Source organism: Humulus lupulus, chromosome 1 (genome assembly GCF_963169125.1).
Source record: "Humulus lupulus chromosome 1, drHumLupu1.1, whole genome shotgun sequence".
Taxonomy (NCBI): domain Eukaryota; kingdom Viridiplantae; phylum Streptophyta; class Magnoliopsida; order Rosales; family Cannabaceae; genus Humulus; species Humulus lupulus.
This window is the reverse complement of record NC_084793.1, coordinates 91,588,021-91,604,242: the sequence shown is the minus strand read 5'-3', so window position 1 is coordinate 91,604,242 and position 16,222 is coordinate 91,588,021. Positions and strand designations below refer to the sequence as shown.

The 16,222-nt window shown below is 31.0% G+C and overlaps 1 protein-coding gene across 5 annotated transcripts; it reads right to left on the bottom strand.

Annotated features, from left to right (window-relative positions):
• Positions 1-7,988: 7,988 nt before the first annotated feature.
• Positions 7,989-10,933, bottom strand: LOC133795934 (uncharacterized). 5 transcript variants are annotated; one of them, XM_062233426.1, is made up of 4 exons: positions 10,776-10,933; positions 9,856-10,126; positions 8,912-8,972; positions 7,989-8,723 (listed from the first exon to the last, which is right to left on the bottom strand). In XM_062233426.1, the coding sequence occupies exons 1-4, from the start codon at positions 10,820-10,822 to the stop codon at positions 8,128-8,130; spliced, it is 975 nt and encodes a 324-aa protein (XP_062089410.1). In that variant the 5' UTR covers positions 10,823-10,933; the 3' UTR covers positions 7,989-8,127. The 5 variants fall into 5 exon arrangements, with proteins under 5 accessions (XP_062089410.1, XP_062089401.1, XP_062089405.1 ...); XM_062233417.1 differs by having other exon boundaries at positions 10,758-10,911; XM_062233421.1 differs by having other exon boundaries at positions 7,989-8,717; positions 10,758-10,911.
• Between the last annotated feature and the right edge of the window lie 5,289 nt (positions 10,934-16,222).

Here is a 16,222-nt window from a genome sequence, read left to right as displayed (position 1 = left end):
ATCAATATAAGTTGCTTGAGACAATGCCAAAGTTTTGTTATGTCTATCTCTAAGAATCTTAATGCCCAGAACATACTTGGCTTCTCCCAAATCTTTCATCTGGAATTGTTCAACTAACCAGTTCTTTACTTTTGATAATAATGTTACGTCATTTCCAATCAGTAATATATCATCAACATAAAGAACGAAGAATACTACCACACCATCTTTGATTTGTTTATAGACACAACGTTCGTCAACGTTTTGTTCAAAACCAGACGTTTTAATTGTGTCATCAAATCTAAGATTCAAAGATCTAGAAGCTTGTTTGAGTCCATAAATGGACCTAAGAAGCTTGCAAACGTTTTGCTCTTGACCTTTTAACTCGAACCCTTCTGGTTGAGACATGTAAATGGTTTCGTCAAGGTAACCATTCAGAAAAGTTGTTTTGACATCCATTTTCCAAATCTCATAATCCATGCACGCAGCTATGGACAAGAGTATACAAATGGATTTTAGCATGGCTATAGGAGAAAAAGTTTCTTCATAGTCAACCCCTTATTTCTATGTGTAACCTTTGGCTACAAGTCTTGCTTTGAAAGTCTCTACTTTCCCATCCGCTCCTCTTTTCTTCTTGAATATCCACTTGCAACCAATGGGTTTGATATTCTCAGGTGGATCTTCAAGAACCCAGACAGAATTGGAATACATCGATTCCATTTCTTGAGTCATGGCTTCTTGCCATTTGTCCTTGTCAAAATCATTCATTGCATCTTTAAATGTCAATGGATCATCTTTGTTTGTGTCAGACACAAACATTTGAACTTCGTGTTCATAGCGTGTGGGTTGCTTACTAACCCTCCCACTACGACGAGGTTCACTACTATTCTGACTAGAACCAGCAGTTTCCTCTTGCCGCTTTTCATTGGTTGTTGCTGGTGACTTTGCAAATTCATTCGAGACCATCTCCTGCAGAACAACCTTACTACGAGGTTTATGGTTATTGACATGGTCATGTTCAAGAAAAGTTACATTTGTCGATACAAATATTTTATTTTCTTTTGGACTATAGAAAATTCCACCTCTGGTCTCTTTGGAATATCCCACAAACATGCACACTTCAGAGCGTGATTCCAACTTCCCGGTCTTTCTTTTAAGAACGTGTGCAGGACACCCCCAAATTCGAAAATGGTGTAAACTAGGTTTACAACCATTCCATAATTCTATGGGTGTCTTTTGGACAGACTTAGATGGAACAACATTTAATATGTATAGAGCACATTGAATTGCATAGCCCCAGAATGACAATGGTAATGATGAGAAACTCATCATTGATCTAACCATATCTAATAACGTTCTGTTTCGTCTTTCCGAAACACCATTTTGTTGTGACGTTCCAGGTTCTGTGAGTTGTGATTGAATGCCATGCTCACACAGATGGTCCTTGAATTCAAAATCCAAGTACTCTCCTCCTCGATCAGATCGAAGAGCTTTTAGTGACTTGCCTAATTACTTTTCAGCTTCTGCTTTAAATTCTTTGAACTTTCCAAAAGTTTCAGATTTTCTTTGCATTAAGTATAGGTAACCATATCTTGAATAATCATCAATAAAAGTGATGAAGTATTCATAACCTCCTCTTGCTTGTACATTAAGTGGACTGCAAACATCCGTATGTACTAGATGAAGTGGTTATGTGGCTCTTGAACCTTTAGCAGAGAAAGGTCTCTTGGTCATTTTGCCTTCTAGATAGGATTCACAAACCGGGAGAGATCACATAGATAGTTCTCCTAAAGGACCATCCTTTACAAGCCTATTTATTCTGTCTAGACCAATATGGCCCAATCTCAAGTGCCACAAATATGCATCACTATTGGAATCAATCTTTTGTCATTTAATAGATCTAGGATTAGCTGTTTTAAATAATTCAGAATTATTAACAGATTTCTCTTTAGCCTGTAGTTTATAAAGCCCATCGATAGATTTTGCAGAACATATCTTAAAACCATATCTTGAAATAACAATCGAATTATTATTAAAAGAGATTTTAAAATTTTGTTCATGCAACATAGAAACAGAAATTAAGTTTCTAGAAAATCCAGGAATATAATAAACGTTCTCTAAAATAAGAAATTTATTCTTCTCAAATTCCAAATGGGTTGTTCCAACTACTGATGCAGACACAATCTGACCACTGCCTACCCTCATAGTCACCTCTCAATCAGCAAGCTTCCTCATTGAACTAAGAATCGGAAGAGAAAAGCAAACATGGTTAGTGGCTCCTGAATCTACTATCCAGGATGAGGAATCGTCTTCCACTAAACAAGCTTCTGGCACAAGTAAATCAAATTTACCTGTCTTTTTCTCTTTGAGGTCAGCGAGATACTTTGGACAGTTTCTCTTCCAGTGACCATTTTCTCCACAATGAAAGCAAGTCCCTTTTGGGGTCTTCTTTTTGGTGGTTTTAGTGTTCTTGTTCTCTTTTCTTTTGGATGACTTTTTAGGCTTCTCACATATTAATACAATGTTCAAGTTTGATTTCCATTTCATGTAGTTTTCACCAGTCAACTTTTCATTAGCAAGTAAAGAAGATACAGGATTTGAGCTAGACATAATTTCTGAAAATAAATAAATAAACAAAATGAATTTATGCATATAATAAATATTAGTTATTTTCATAATAGTAAATGTGATGCATGAATGCAACAATTAAAGAACACATAAAAAATAATTACTAATTCCACGATTAATTAACTTGAACCTTAATGGACCAGCCTTAGGGTAGGTCAGACTAATTCCAAATTAATTTTGAGACAAGTTCTCAAATTTATAAGTTAAAACTTAAATCAATATATCTCTTTTGACTTATAAACAGTCGCTTGTTTGTTCAAGAATACACTAGTCCACTCGAAAGCCTAATGTACCTTGTGAGTGTAACTCATTATTTTAGATCAATGACTTAACTCAAGAGTGTGCCTTAGGGTCAGTCAAACTTGAAATACATCATTAAATCCTATTCTTGAAAAAGAAGTTTGCCTTGAGAATAACACAATCGAAAGCCTTCCTTAGGGGGACACAAGCAATGGTGCCGCGAGGCCCTTTCCATGCTACCTCGGTGCTAACTAATAATGGAGACCATGGGACTTATTGTCATAACTCCCTCTCCCACTCACTATTTTAGAATATGTGTTTTCTTAAAACATCCTATGCTTTTTAATTGGTTGTAAAAATAAAATGATCTATTTTTACCAAATGATATTCTAATAATTACTAATTAAATTAAGCAAAATTAAAATTATAGAACTATGCCCTAATTAGTTCAATTTTATTTTGCTATAATTACTAAGAATATCATTTATAATTTAATAAAACAATTTTATTAAATACTAGAAATTAAACAACTTTTAAAATATATTTCCGCTCTTGAACTAGTTAAAAAACTAGATTTATTATTATATGGACCAGCATATAATCACATAGGACAATCCTAAGGCATGTTTCTACTCATATGAGATGCATGCACAATTTTAAATATTGTGTGGGTTATATGTATGGCATGTCAAAAAATGCATAATAAAGTATTAAACAATTAAATCACATTCAAACATTTAAATAAATAAATACTAAATAAATAAATAAATGCGGGCCAGGTGTCTTGGGTATTTCTAGAAAAATTACAACACTTGCAAAAATATACACAAAAAATGTAAAAAACTAAATAAGACCTAAAGAGATCTCTATCTTTAACTTTGGGTCTTCACAAGTAGTCTTGATCCATTAAGCCACTTATCCATTTAATTTTGAATTAAAATAACTTTTACCTATCTTAAACAAATTTTAAGAATAATTAACTTGGGCTTTAATGCCCGATAAGTTATCAGGCCCAGTTTTGAATTTGGGCTCATACAATTAATTCAAAATAAAACAATTTTAATTATGGGTTAACTTAATTAAGCCCATAATTTAAATGGATAATTTTTGGATGCAAGCCCTAGGGTTTAAAACTCTAGGGGCAGCTGCATAGGATGGCTCAGCATGGGGCACGGCTGGGGCGCACGGTGGTTGCTGGGTGCGGCACACAGGGGCGCGCGACTGGGTACAGCAGAAGCAGGCGTAGGGGCGCGCTGCCGAGGTGCGCAGGGACGCGCAGGGGTGCGCAGGCGAGATGCACAGGGGCGCGGCCACTCGTCTAGGCGTGGTGCGCATGGCGCGCTGAGCAAGCAGCACGCAGGGGCTGAGCACGCATGCAGTTGGGTGAGGCTCGGGCTTCGGGGCTCGGAACCCGGGGCTCGGGCCTTACATAATTTTTCAAATAATTTTAACGCAGAAAATTAAAATTACAAAAATTCCTATGCCCCAAAATGGCTTACATTTTTCATCTAGAATTTTAAGAACATTTCCTAAACCCAAAACACCATATAATTAACGACCCTTAAGAATTAACTATAATCATACATACATCCATCCATTCACATATATTACGATAACATAAGAATGCATATTATGCCCACACAGTAATTAATCTATGCAGAGATTAATGACCGCTCTGGTACAAATTGTTAGGAACGAATTTCCTAATATACAGCAAAATGGTGGTGGGGTTGGCCCAGTGTACAACAAAAATTTTGTAACATATTTAAACTACCTTTAAATATGCGGATCCATTAATATACATACATTAATCATAAGCAAATTAAGGATAGAATCCATACCTCTTGAAGCCTATCAAATGTCCTTGCTATCTTTTCGTATTTAGAATAATCTTCCTATCCAAGCCGCTCCTAGGTACTTACACCAAGATCTTCCAAAGCGTTCTCTACACCTCAAGAAGTGTGTGGGCACTTAGAGAATGAATGATAGTTTATTTGTGATTCTACTTGATGTACTCAACACATGAGATCAAGAGAATAAACCTGAGAATTGGTTCTTTATTTTTCAGGGAGAGAAAACTATCGTTCTATTTTTCACAGAGCGAATGTTCTAAGTTGTCTCAAATATCTGAATATTTTCTGATAAGTCATACTTAAAAGAAAATATTCAAATTTAAAAAATAAATTTGTAACCAACTTACAATTTACTTTTTAATTAATTAATTATTTTATTAAGGAAAATATCCAAAAACCAATTTTTTGAATTATCCATTAATTAATTAAATAAATAAATAAAAATAAAAATCATATCCCAGAAAAATAGCCATACACGCCACATACAGTCCATGGACTGTGTGTGCACGTGTAGCATCCCTATTTTTAGGGATGTTGGTTTTTCAATTTTTATTTAATTATTTATTCAAACTACTTTGTCATCTAACAACCTGATAACTAATTCAAATTTAAATTAATTATCTTTTTAATTAATTATAAAATATAATTAATTATTTGAATAAATATTAATCTTTTAAATTCAAATCCAATTTGAACTTATCAGATTATTATCTCCCACTCAAATAAAGATATTTAATTAATTCTACCAATTAATTAAATCCAATATTTTTGAAAATAAATATTTAATTTATTATAATTTAGAAAATTATAATTAATTTAATTATTTAATATAATTTCGAAAATTATACAATAATTAAATATTAATTAATTTTGTTAACTACAGCTAATTTATAATTAATTAATTAATCACTATTATCATATAATTGTATATTTGGCCTGAAGAACAAATTTCTTCTTAAATATGTCTTTAAACTATTTTTCACTTCATATCAACTCTTACCTTGAATAGTGTTGATAGAGCCGCTATGGGGACCTATGGACCTATAATTCCAAGCTCCAATAAATTTGAGATTATTAATTAAATAATCTTAATTTATTAATCTCATGATTATTCCACTATAAATATGAGACTGCACTCTTGTAATTATAAACATTTCATTTACTGAGTACTTTATAATTATAAAGTATCCATTGATATAATCATTGCATACAACTTGACCCTCTAATAATGGTTCATAATTAATCGGGAATAAAATTACCGTTTTACCCTTTTAATTATCTCTTGTTTCCTTAAGTATCATTGACTTTACTAGTGAAGGTTAATTCATAACTAAATTATGAATTTGAGCTCAATAACCTTTTAGTCTCAAAAGTCAACCCTTAAGAGAACCATCATTCAATCTCTTACGAGAAGGCATAGATTCCATATTTGTATACTTTGTCCCCAGCCATCTACATTAATGAGTTCCCAAAACAAAAGTTTCTAGCCTGATCATTCTGACAGACCCTAACAAGTGAATAAAAGAACTCATATAACATAAACATGAGTTCATAGTAACTTCAGGATTAAGATCTATTTGTATATGATCATCAGTTGATATATTTAATTAATACTTCGAAACGGTATTTAACTAAGTATTAATAAACATATCTGGTCCAGTTCTATATATTCTCTAATATATAAAGCACATCCATTAAAGTGTCCTACCACACTAGTGATCTGGATCTAGATCACATGTATTCATAATATTAGTGGACCGTACTTGCAGTAATTAATCTAAAGATTCCATACTTTTATTTTACTGTGAACTATTCAAGTTCATTTATCTCAAACACAATCCTCTCGTACCAATATGTGTTTGAGATCACATATATGAACTTAAGAATTTTCCTGATATTTACATAATATTATCACAGAATAATATAGTCCATAAAATATATGCATAACAAATTCAATTTATTTATTTATTTCATAAAACAATGTCTACTACTTATGCTTTCAGGGCACAATTTCCAACAAAATCATGATCATTTTAAACGTAAACCACAATGCTTAAAATTTAAATCACTAGGCTTAAAGTCTAAACCATGTTCATATAAAATGTAAACCTTAAGACTTAAAATCTAAATCACAACTCTTTAAAATTTAAACAACAAGGCTTAAAATTTAAACAATGATCTTTAAAATTTAAATTAAAAGGCTTAAAATTTAAACTACAACCCTTTAAAATTTAAACCACAAGGCTTATAATTTAAACCACGACTCTTTAAAATTTAAACCACAAAGCTTAAAAGTTAAAGCACTATGCCTAAAATCTAAACCGAGACCATATAAAATATAAATTATGATTTTTTAAAATTTAAACCAGAAGGCTTCAAATTTAAATCTCTAGGCTTAAAATATAAATCATGTCTCTTTAAAATGTAAATCTCAATGTTTAAAATCTAAACCACTACTCTTTAAAATTTAAACCACAAAGTTCAAAATGTAAACCACAATTGTTTAAAATATAAATTTCATTGCTTAAAATCTAAACCACAACTCTTCAAAATATAAACCACAAAGCTTAAAATGTAAACCATTTGGCTAAAAATTTAAAAACACCATATGTTAAACTATAAAACATAAGGTTTAAAATCTAAATCAAAACTCTTTATTTTTTTTTTAATTTTTTAGAGTATACTACATTATTATTTTTCTTCAAAAATTTAGCATATATTAAAATTTTTTTTACTATACGAAGACACATGAAAATTTAACATATATAACAATATTATCATGAAAAAATTGATCTTTTTAGTTTTAATTTTCTTAAAAATATAAACTTAAATTTTTATTTTCAAATTATACATAGTCGATTGTCGAAAAAATAGATCATAAAAGGTGTTTTTTTTTAATTTTGTTGATGGAATATTATAAATTGCTTTCCTATTAAAGAGTATGTCATATAATTTTTTTATATAAAAATAAGATAATATTCAGTGATTACTAAGAAAATATCAATAGGCTGAAAACATTATTGACACAAATGAAACATTTTTTCTCGAGGGATTTTTACACTTTGTTGTTATAATTTGAGGAAGAATTTTACAGATCCATTTCTAACATTTGACATTGTTTGAAGAAATTTTTTATAAAGAAAAATAATTCATGAGACAAAAGTCAAAAGTGCAACTACTGCTAATAGTTTGGTAGAAAATAAGCCATTTACCCTTCTCTTTTTTTTTTTTTTTTGCGGAGAATAATTCTTTGTAATGTTATTAGCGAATTAAAACAATACAATACACTTTTGTACCCGAAATTAGCTATTTTTATAATTAAAAAATATACTTGTTTAGACACCCCAAAAAAAAGTGAATACGAGCGTTGTGTAATACACGACTCCAAAACTTAAGCGCCAGCTGATACAAATTGTACAACATCATCCTATGAAGCCAAGAGTGCTTCCACCTTTGCAATTTGATCCTCTTCATTTTTAGGTGTTGGACTCCTATTAGCCTCCTGATACAAATCATGCTTCCACTTATCATGACCATGACTACCACCACGGAACACAGGTCTCCCCCCACTGAATCCATCTCTTCTTCTATGGTCATCATCACCACCACCTCCGCGATACCTTTCCCTCGAAAGAAAACCACCCCTCTGTGGTTCTCTTCTATTTGCTGCCCCATCTCCTGCAAGTGGTCTCTCAGTTCTATCAAAATAGCGGGTGTTGTGGCCTTGTTCCTCCTTTCTGTTTTCTTTGGCAGGCTGCTCGAGATGGCTCGACTTTACTGTCTCTGGTGCTGCTCTATCAGCTTGTTCAGAATCTGCCTGGATCTTCTTCTCTCTAAATGAAGGTCTTTTCCTTGCAGGTGGAGCATCAGCCTCCACTTCAGAGAACCTGTCGTGGCGCCAGTTGGCTTTTTCATCTCCTTTGGCTCTATCATCTCTTTTCCATGTCTCATTAGTTGACTTCCTGTTCTCTGTCCTCTCATTATGCTGATCTCTTGAATCTCTCCACCATCCACGTTCTGAAACTAGCAGAGAATAGTAAAAACTATTAGACCGAGAAGAATAATTAAATTCCAACAGAAGCATGCCATATATACATATATATGTATGTTTATGTTTGGAAGATTACGAATTAACAAACGAAAAATGAATGATTTAAGAACTTGCAGCCTGAAGTATGAACACAAACAGACAATGTTTAAAAGAAGCTCACCACTAGTTGTGTTTCTACCCGAGCTTCGACCAACTCGCGCGGCATTACCACGCTCATCATGCTGTTATAAAACATGGACAGTCAAGCCTAAGATTGTTATATACATGGAACCACTTGAAGGCACAGGGCTGAACAACAATTCCGCTACATCAAACCAGAAAAAAGATTTGCACACACGGAATAGAAACCAAGTTATATAAATTAAAAGAGAATACTTGTTTTCAAATTGACTGGTTTATCATTATGTGAAGAGATGAAGTCTATATGTCAACGTGAAAATGAAGCTTATAGCCACAGTTGACTCTTGTTCACTAATAATTAATTCAATTAAAAGAAACCATGCATTATAACTAGTTGCGGTTAAACTTTCAAAAACAAGGCTACTAATATATTTCAACTATTTCACATAAAAAAAATAATAAAAAGAAAAAAAAAATCACACATAATCTTCCACTTACTCATCTAATATTGCAAATCCTAATATTTTACAAATGCTACTTCCACTTCTATGTATAATATTTTCTTTGTTTCTTTGTTTGCGCTCCTAAATCTACAGGTTATTACGACAACAAAAAGTTCCAAACATTCTTCAACCTATCACCGCACTTAAGAGTAAGCAACTAATGTTGACTTGTTCTATCGGTGAGCCCAAATTACCTAAACAGCACAATTAGTTGCTCATGCATTTCACTTCAAGTTAGAGACAGCCAGTAACCATCATCAGCCTACATGCTATTTGTACATATTTGAGGGGAACTTGAAAATTACTACTACGCAGTATCTGCAGGCATTAGTATGGTCATTGTAAACCAAAAATTGGGAGGATGAATCAGTATCAGACTACTAAGATATAAGGATTTTAAAAGGCAATAAAAAGACCAGATGTTATTTCATCAGTTTGCTAGCACACTAAATAAGTTTAACTAGATTTTCATTCACAACACCTGAAAATAAGACCGGGGTCGAGGTCCATCAGTCGGACCGGCTGAAAGTTTTGTTCCTTCGTGCTGCCCATTGGGTTGTCTGTCGATGTCATTGCTTAAAGCCCCTTTTTCAGGTTTAGAATCAGTTGGTACAAAAGCTTTAAGTGGCGATCGTTCTTGCAGGGAGCGATGGTGCTTTTGGCCCTGCTCTGTTATATTTTTGATGTCCAAACTATCGCTGCTAGGCAGTCTCTCTGGTACTGGTTTTCCATCCCTCCTAGACCGTTTGGGACTAATATCAACCATTGACAAATATATACGAACCGTGTTATGAATAAAAGTGGGTAATTATAGTCAAGTGTTAATTTATAACTTGCCACACATACTCTAACTAAAATAATACTTCACAACTGTGAATTTTATGGGAGATAACTAAATTTAAGTTGAGCCCTTAAAGATAACAGTTAAATCTTGCTACAGAAATCTCTTTAAATACATAAATACACATCCATGTCTAGGCTTCATACGCTCATATGCAAGCATATATAGGAATGAAATTAAAAAAAGAAAAAAAAAAAAGAAAAATCATATCACAATATATATATATAAAAAAATAATCAAGTAGATATATATACATAAATATTCTACTAGAGATCAAAATAACCTAACTGAAACCTCCAGATCACCTGATATGAAAATGGAAAACAAATGGCCAATTTGTTTGCGTACATTTCTCTCCTAATCAAGCAAAATTAAGAGTGTTCTTAAAAATTATGGCTCAATATCCAGACATATGATGAGTTCATAAGATTATTATCTATAAATCCCTAAACACATTTCAATCCCAGTCCCAATTCAGACACTAACCAATGTCCAAGAACAAAACATATATAAACTCATGATATGAAACAGAGAGAGAGCACCTGGGCTCCCTGTCAAACCTAGAACGATGCCGTTTCGAGTCAGATTCCCGATCCCGACGCGACATTGCTTTGCTCCTTCGTCTTCGAGCGTGCGAGAAGTAGAAATTGACTACTAGGGCTGCAGCTTTATTTGTAATTTGGGAAATTTGTAAAATCTGCCACAGAGGGTGGATGCAATCTTCACCGCACGATCAAATTAGTGAGTGGGCTCTACAAGTCGAAGGAAATATTGCATCAATTTGATGTGCGGCCACGTCAAATATTTTATAGATTGAGTAATCATAAATACAGACTAAGCTGATGTTTGCTTGCGGTAATGAAATATAATGTAAAGAAATTTTTTTTTTTAATTTTTTTTTTTTAAGAGTATTAGAATGTATTTTTAATGGAATAGTTTAATGAATATTTTATTTGAAAATGAAAGTAAATACTATTTTAATGCGAGATTAATAAAAAATTAATAATTTTATATTCATATTAATTTTTATTTCATCTTATTTTTATTCATTTTCTCATTTTCATTCATATTCTTTAATTTTCATTATCTCAAATCAAACTTCACTTTGCTAAACTACCTTTTCAACAAATTACATTTCATTAAGATAAGATTTAATTATTTTTTGTTTAATTCTTTCTTAATTTCATCATAATTTATACTTTAAAAGATTTGCCATTTTAATAGCTTTTTAATGTTAATTCTCCATTCTTACTTCAAGATTTTTACTATTTATCATTTAAAATTCTTTTTAACGTTATAACAAAATAACATAAGGATATTGTAATTTTCAAAACCTTTTCTTTCTCCCTTATTAAAGGTCTTTTAATATATAGACTTTAATATATCTTAATCTATGATTTTTAAAGGCTAAGAGCACTCTCAATAAGTGTGTTACTCCATCATTTAAAATATATCTCCAAAACACATATTTTTCTATTTTGCTCTACTTCATCATATTCTCTATTTTTTTTTCTCAATATCATTTAAATATTATATTTTCAAATATTTTTTATTCATTTCAAATATTTTCTATAACCATTATTCTATATATTTTTCAATACCAATCTATATTTTTTTATTCTAATTATTAATATTATAAAATATATGATCAACTTACAAATATATCATATTTTATATTAAGTATATATAATATTGTGCTAATATAAAAATAAAATATATTAAAAGATTAAATATAATAATAATTGATACTTACCAAGGCATATATATATATATATTTATTCTTCCTATATGTAGCGGGAACAAGAGACAAAGAGAGAGAGAGAGAGAGAGAAGAGATGGTTGATTAATTAATAAAATAAATTTTTGAAGGAAAAACAATACTCACTAGATATAACGAAGAACTATAGTTGGAGGTAAAAAAAGGTGTTAAAATACATCACCCAATGGAGTAATATTTTAGCACTTCTTCGGTATATTTTACATATTTCATTTTTTTAAATCATCCAATGTAAGTACTCTAGTGTACTTTACTTCTTAATATTTTTGTGTAATTATTAAATTTATTATAAACAGTAATTAACACTAGTATGGTAATCGAAAGGATTACCTTTGGTTAGTTTAGTTTCACTATTTATTTTTTCCCTTATTATTATTACTAGTAATTTATCATAACCATTTATTTTAATTTTAGGTGGTCTAGTAAAAGCACTTGCTTTTTCCATGATTTATGTATGTTCTTATTTTTTTGTCTAAATTTTTGAGTCAATTCCTCTTTTTATTAGTAGTTTTGTTAGAATATTTATTTATATGGTATATAAAATTAATTTGTTACAACTAATTGATTTAATATATCAAAGTCAATATTTTATTTATTGACAATTATTCTAATTAATGATCAACATTATTTGTAATTCAATTTTGTTTGTTACCCGATTTTGCATATCCCAACTAATTGAGAGAATATCTCAATCTGTGGCAGAGACTATGATGGAATGTCTCACTCTATAAATATAGAGTACCGGTCCCCAAGCTCGCTACTCATTATTCTGTCTTTCAGTAACTGCATCTAAAAGAGTTAGTGAGAGCTTGAAAGCCCGTGTATTCATTCTAATTTCTCTTCTTTTATTTTGTAGATCTAGAGTTGTAGATCGAGATTATCAATAGCAATAGCTGGAGGTACATATATTCAATCATCTAAATTTTATAACAATCTGTTTATTCCGCATTAGGATTGTAATGCATCTAGATTAATTTTAATCTAACATTTGGTATCAGAGCCGTGTTTATCTCTGCCTTGTTATTTTTGTATATATATGCATATATATATTTTTATGAATTACATATGCATATGTATTCATATATACACATATATGTTTTCGTGTATGTTTATATTGCCGAATTATTAAAAAAATTTGTTTGGATTGTTTTACTGCATATTGCTGTTAGGATTGTTCTATTTTATCAATTTCAAACATATTTTTGTGCATTAGAACTATAGCATAAATATGTGACAAAAAGTTTTGAGTTTGGCCGATATATGCTTCAAAATTTGGTTCTTAAATTCAAATTCATTTTTCAATTTTTAATGCTATTAGAAATCATTTATCTTATGTTTCCTAATGATATATTCATAAAAATCGAGTTTTTGAAACCTTTGGAAGCATTCAAAATTCTCTTAAACACGTTAATGGCCGAAAGTTTTTTAAGAATAAAACCAGATTTTTAGTTGTTGTTTAATCAATATAATGCCATGGATATCTTAATCTATACATTTCCATGTAATCTGGGCTTTGAAATGAGTTTTTTGGTCGTCGGAATGCATTTTTCCGACTGGGTTTTAAAATCGGGTCACGTGACCCACTTGCAAAAAAACGGGTCAAAATGACCCGGTTGGTTGAAGGAGATGACCAAAACAACATGTCGTTTCGGTCATTGTTGAAGAAAAATGACCCATCGTTTGACGGGTCATACGACATAATATAGGGGGAAACAACATGGTAGAATTAAAAAAATTGAAGAAAAATTCATAAAAAATTCCGAAAAATTACAATTTTTAATTTATTTTTAGAATTTTATTATTTTCTTGATTTTAATGCTTATTTAGACAATAAATTTAATTTTTTAATTTTTTTCCAATTTAATTAAAACATATAATTTTGGTAATTTGTATGTCTTTTGGAAATTAAATAAAATGTGCAAATATTTGGTTTTGGTGTATTTATTGTATGATATATTTCATTTATTCATGCAATATTAAGTAATTGTGCTATTTTAAGAATGTAATTACATTTTTATTTTACAATTAAGTTTATGCAATTATTTTATTAATTCACCAAATCAATAAATGATTTTATTATCTTATTTAGCATGAATTTTCTGCCAAGTGTATATATGGAATTATTGTATTTATTTTCCTACATATGAATAATTATGCTAATTTGTATGATTATTTTGTTATTATTCATGCAAAATTTATTTTTAGTATAATTATATTTAATGTTACATGTATGATTTTAAATATGTTGTATATTTCATTATTGTGCTAGATATATTTAGATCATATTCAAACATTGTTGACCCTCGAATCGGTCAACGACGCGGAGCCAGAAAAACGATATAGAATGAGATGAAAACAAGAAGAAATCAAGATGAAAGGGTAAACGACACAAACGATTTATAGTGGTTCGGCCCCAATTAGATGGTAATGACCTACGTCCACTTAGTGTTCTTATTGATGTAGAATCCCAATACTGTGGTCAATAAACTAGGGTTCACGAGTTTTACAAAGCTTCGAGATGATTACAATTTCGGTGAATAATACACTTTGATTTTCTCTCAGAATTCTCCAAATCCAAAAGTCCCCTCACTTGAGCCATTTGATTCTTATTTATAGGCTGAAGAAAGTTACATGGGCCAATGGGCCTTAATTACAACTAAGACTTGTGTATCTAGGCAAATAAAGAAATTACAATTAATGCATAATTAAAAGATTACACATCTGAAGGAAATAAATGAATATATGCGACCAGGCTAGTCGCACATAAGTATGATGCTTGATAAACCAATAATCTTCTGATCGATGGCCGAGCAGGATACACTTACTTAAAATAGCCACATGCCTCCCACGTGTAGAACAATCCTGCCACGTCATCAGGTAGTCCGTTTTTGGATAAACAAACATTAAGATAGGTTGAATAATATTTAGCACATTGATATTCATAAAATATTCACATTAATATTCATAAAATATTTAGGGTGAATAAAATTATGAATAATACATAAACAATTTTGTGGTTGACATAAGAATGCATGAAAATGAGACAAATGCTCAATCTAGAACGGTTTTTAATGATCTTCGGACGACCACACTAGGAGCACTACTCTTTGTGATTGCATATTATGTTATAACGAAATTGTTCTTAGGTCTTCATAGAGCCTAAAACATAATGTCTAGTGAACCATATAATTTTAAATAATTAGGGAGTAGCCACAACATCTTTAATTATATAAAATTATATATTAATTTGAAAGGATCACATAATGGACATAAATTGTGATTTATTATACAGATATAATAATTTTACCCTACAGGGAGTTTATTATATTTATATAATTAATTAGCATAATATATTAAATTAATTTTCTTAATTTACCCATAGGAGTTATGATAATTAATTTAATAGTTTTATCATAAAGTTTAATTTAGATAGAAGTATCAAACTTTAATTTATCCCAAATAATTTGTTTGAATAATCTATCATCATGTACATCCAATTTTTATTAAATAAAAAATTTAGCCCACAGGAAATTTTTGTTTAATAAAATTTCATCATTCAGCATGTTATACATTGGTAAAACATAACTTCATTAAGCCTCAATCTTTAAAAATCTAAATTTGTAATCCTATTCATGCAACTTCTTCATCTTCCTCTAGTTTTGCTGAAATCCTTATTGAAATTCCTGAGCTTAGGGGTGACAATTTCAAAATCTAGAAGGAACGAGTTCTTCTTCATTTAGGCTACGCCGACATGGACTACGCAATAAGGAAGGACGAACCTACTGCAATCACTACGACCAGCACTGCTGCTGAGATCGCACTATATGAAAAATGGGAGCGATCCAATTGTCTTGGCATCATGTTCATTATGTCCAAGATCCCTATGGGAATGCGTGGATCGGTGGAGCAACCTGAGAAAGTTAAAGATTTGATCGGACTGATCGATGAGCAGTTCGACACTTTAGACAAACCACTTTACAACAACCTCATCCACCAGTTCTCATCCACAAAACTCACTGGTGTCAAAGGAGTTAGAGAACATATCTCAAAGATGAGGGACATTTCTGCTCAACTGAAGAAGCTCGATGTAGTTATTCCTGAAACCTTCCTAGTTCACTACATCCTTAACAATCTTCCACCTCAATATGGGCCTTTCAAAATTTCGTACAACACACATATGGACAAATGGAGTATCAATGAACTGATAATCATGTGTGCTCAAGAAGAAGC

Coding starts and splice junctions, on each gene's coding strand:
- LOC133795934 (XM_062233417.1), bottom strand. CDS start 10,822: ATGTCGCGTCGGGATCGGGAATCTGACTCGAAACGGCATCGTTCTAGG. Junction 10,127..10,757: donor AGGTTTGACAGGGAGCCCAG/GTGCTCTCTCTC, acceptor GGTTGATATTAG/TCCCAAACGGTCTAGGAGGG. Junction 8,973..9,855: donor GACCCCGGTCTTATTTTCAG/GTGTTGTGAATG, acceptor GTTTTATAACAG/CATGATGAGCGTGGTAATGC.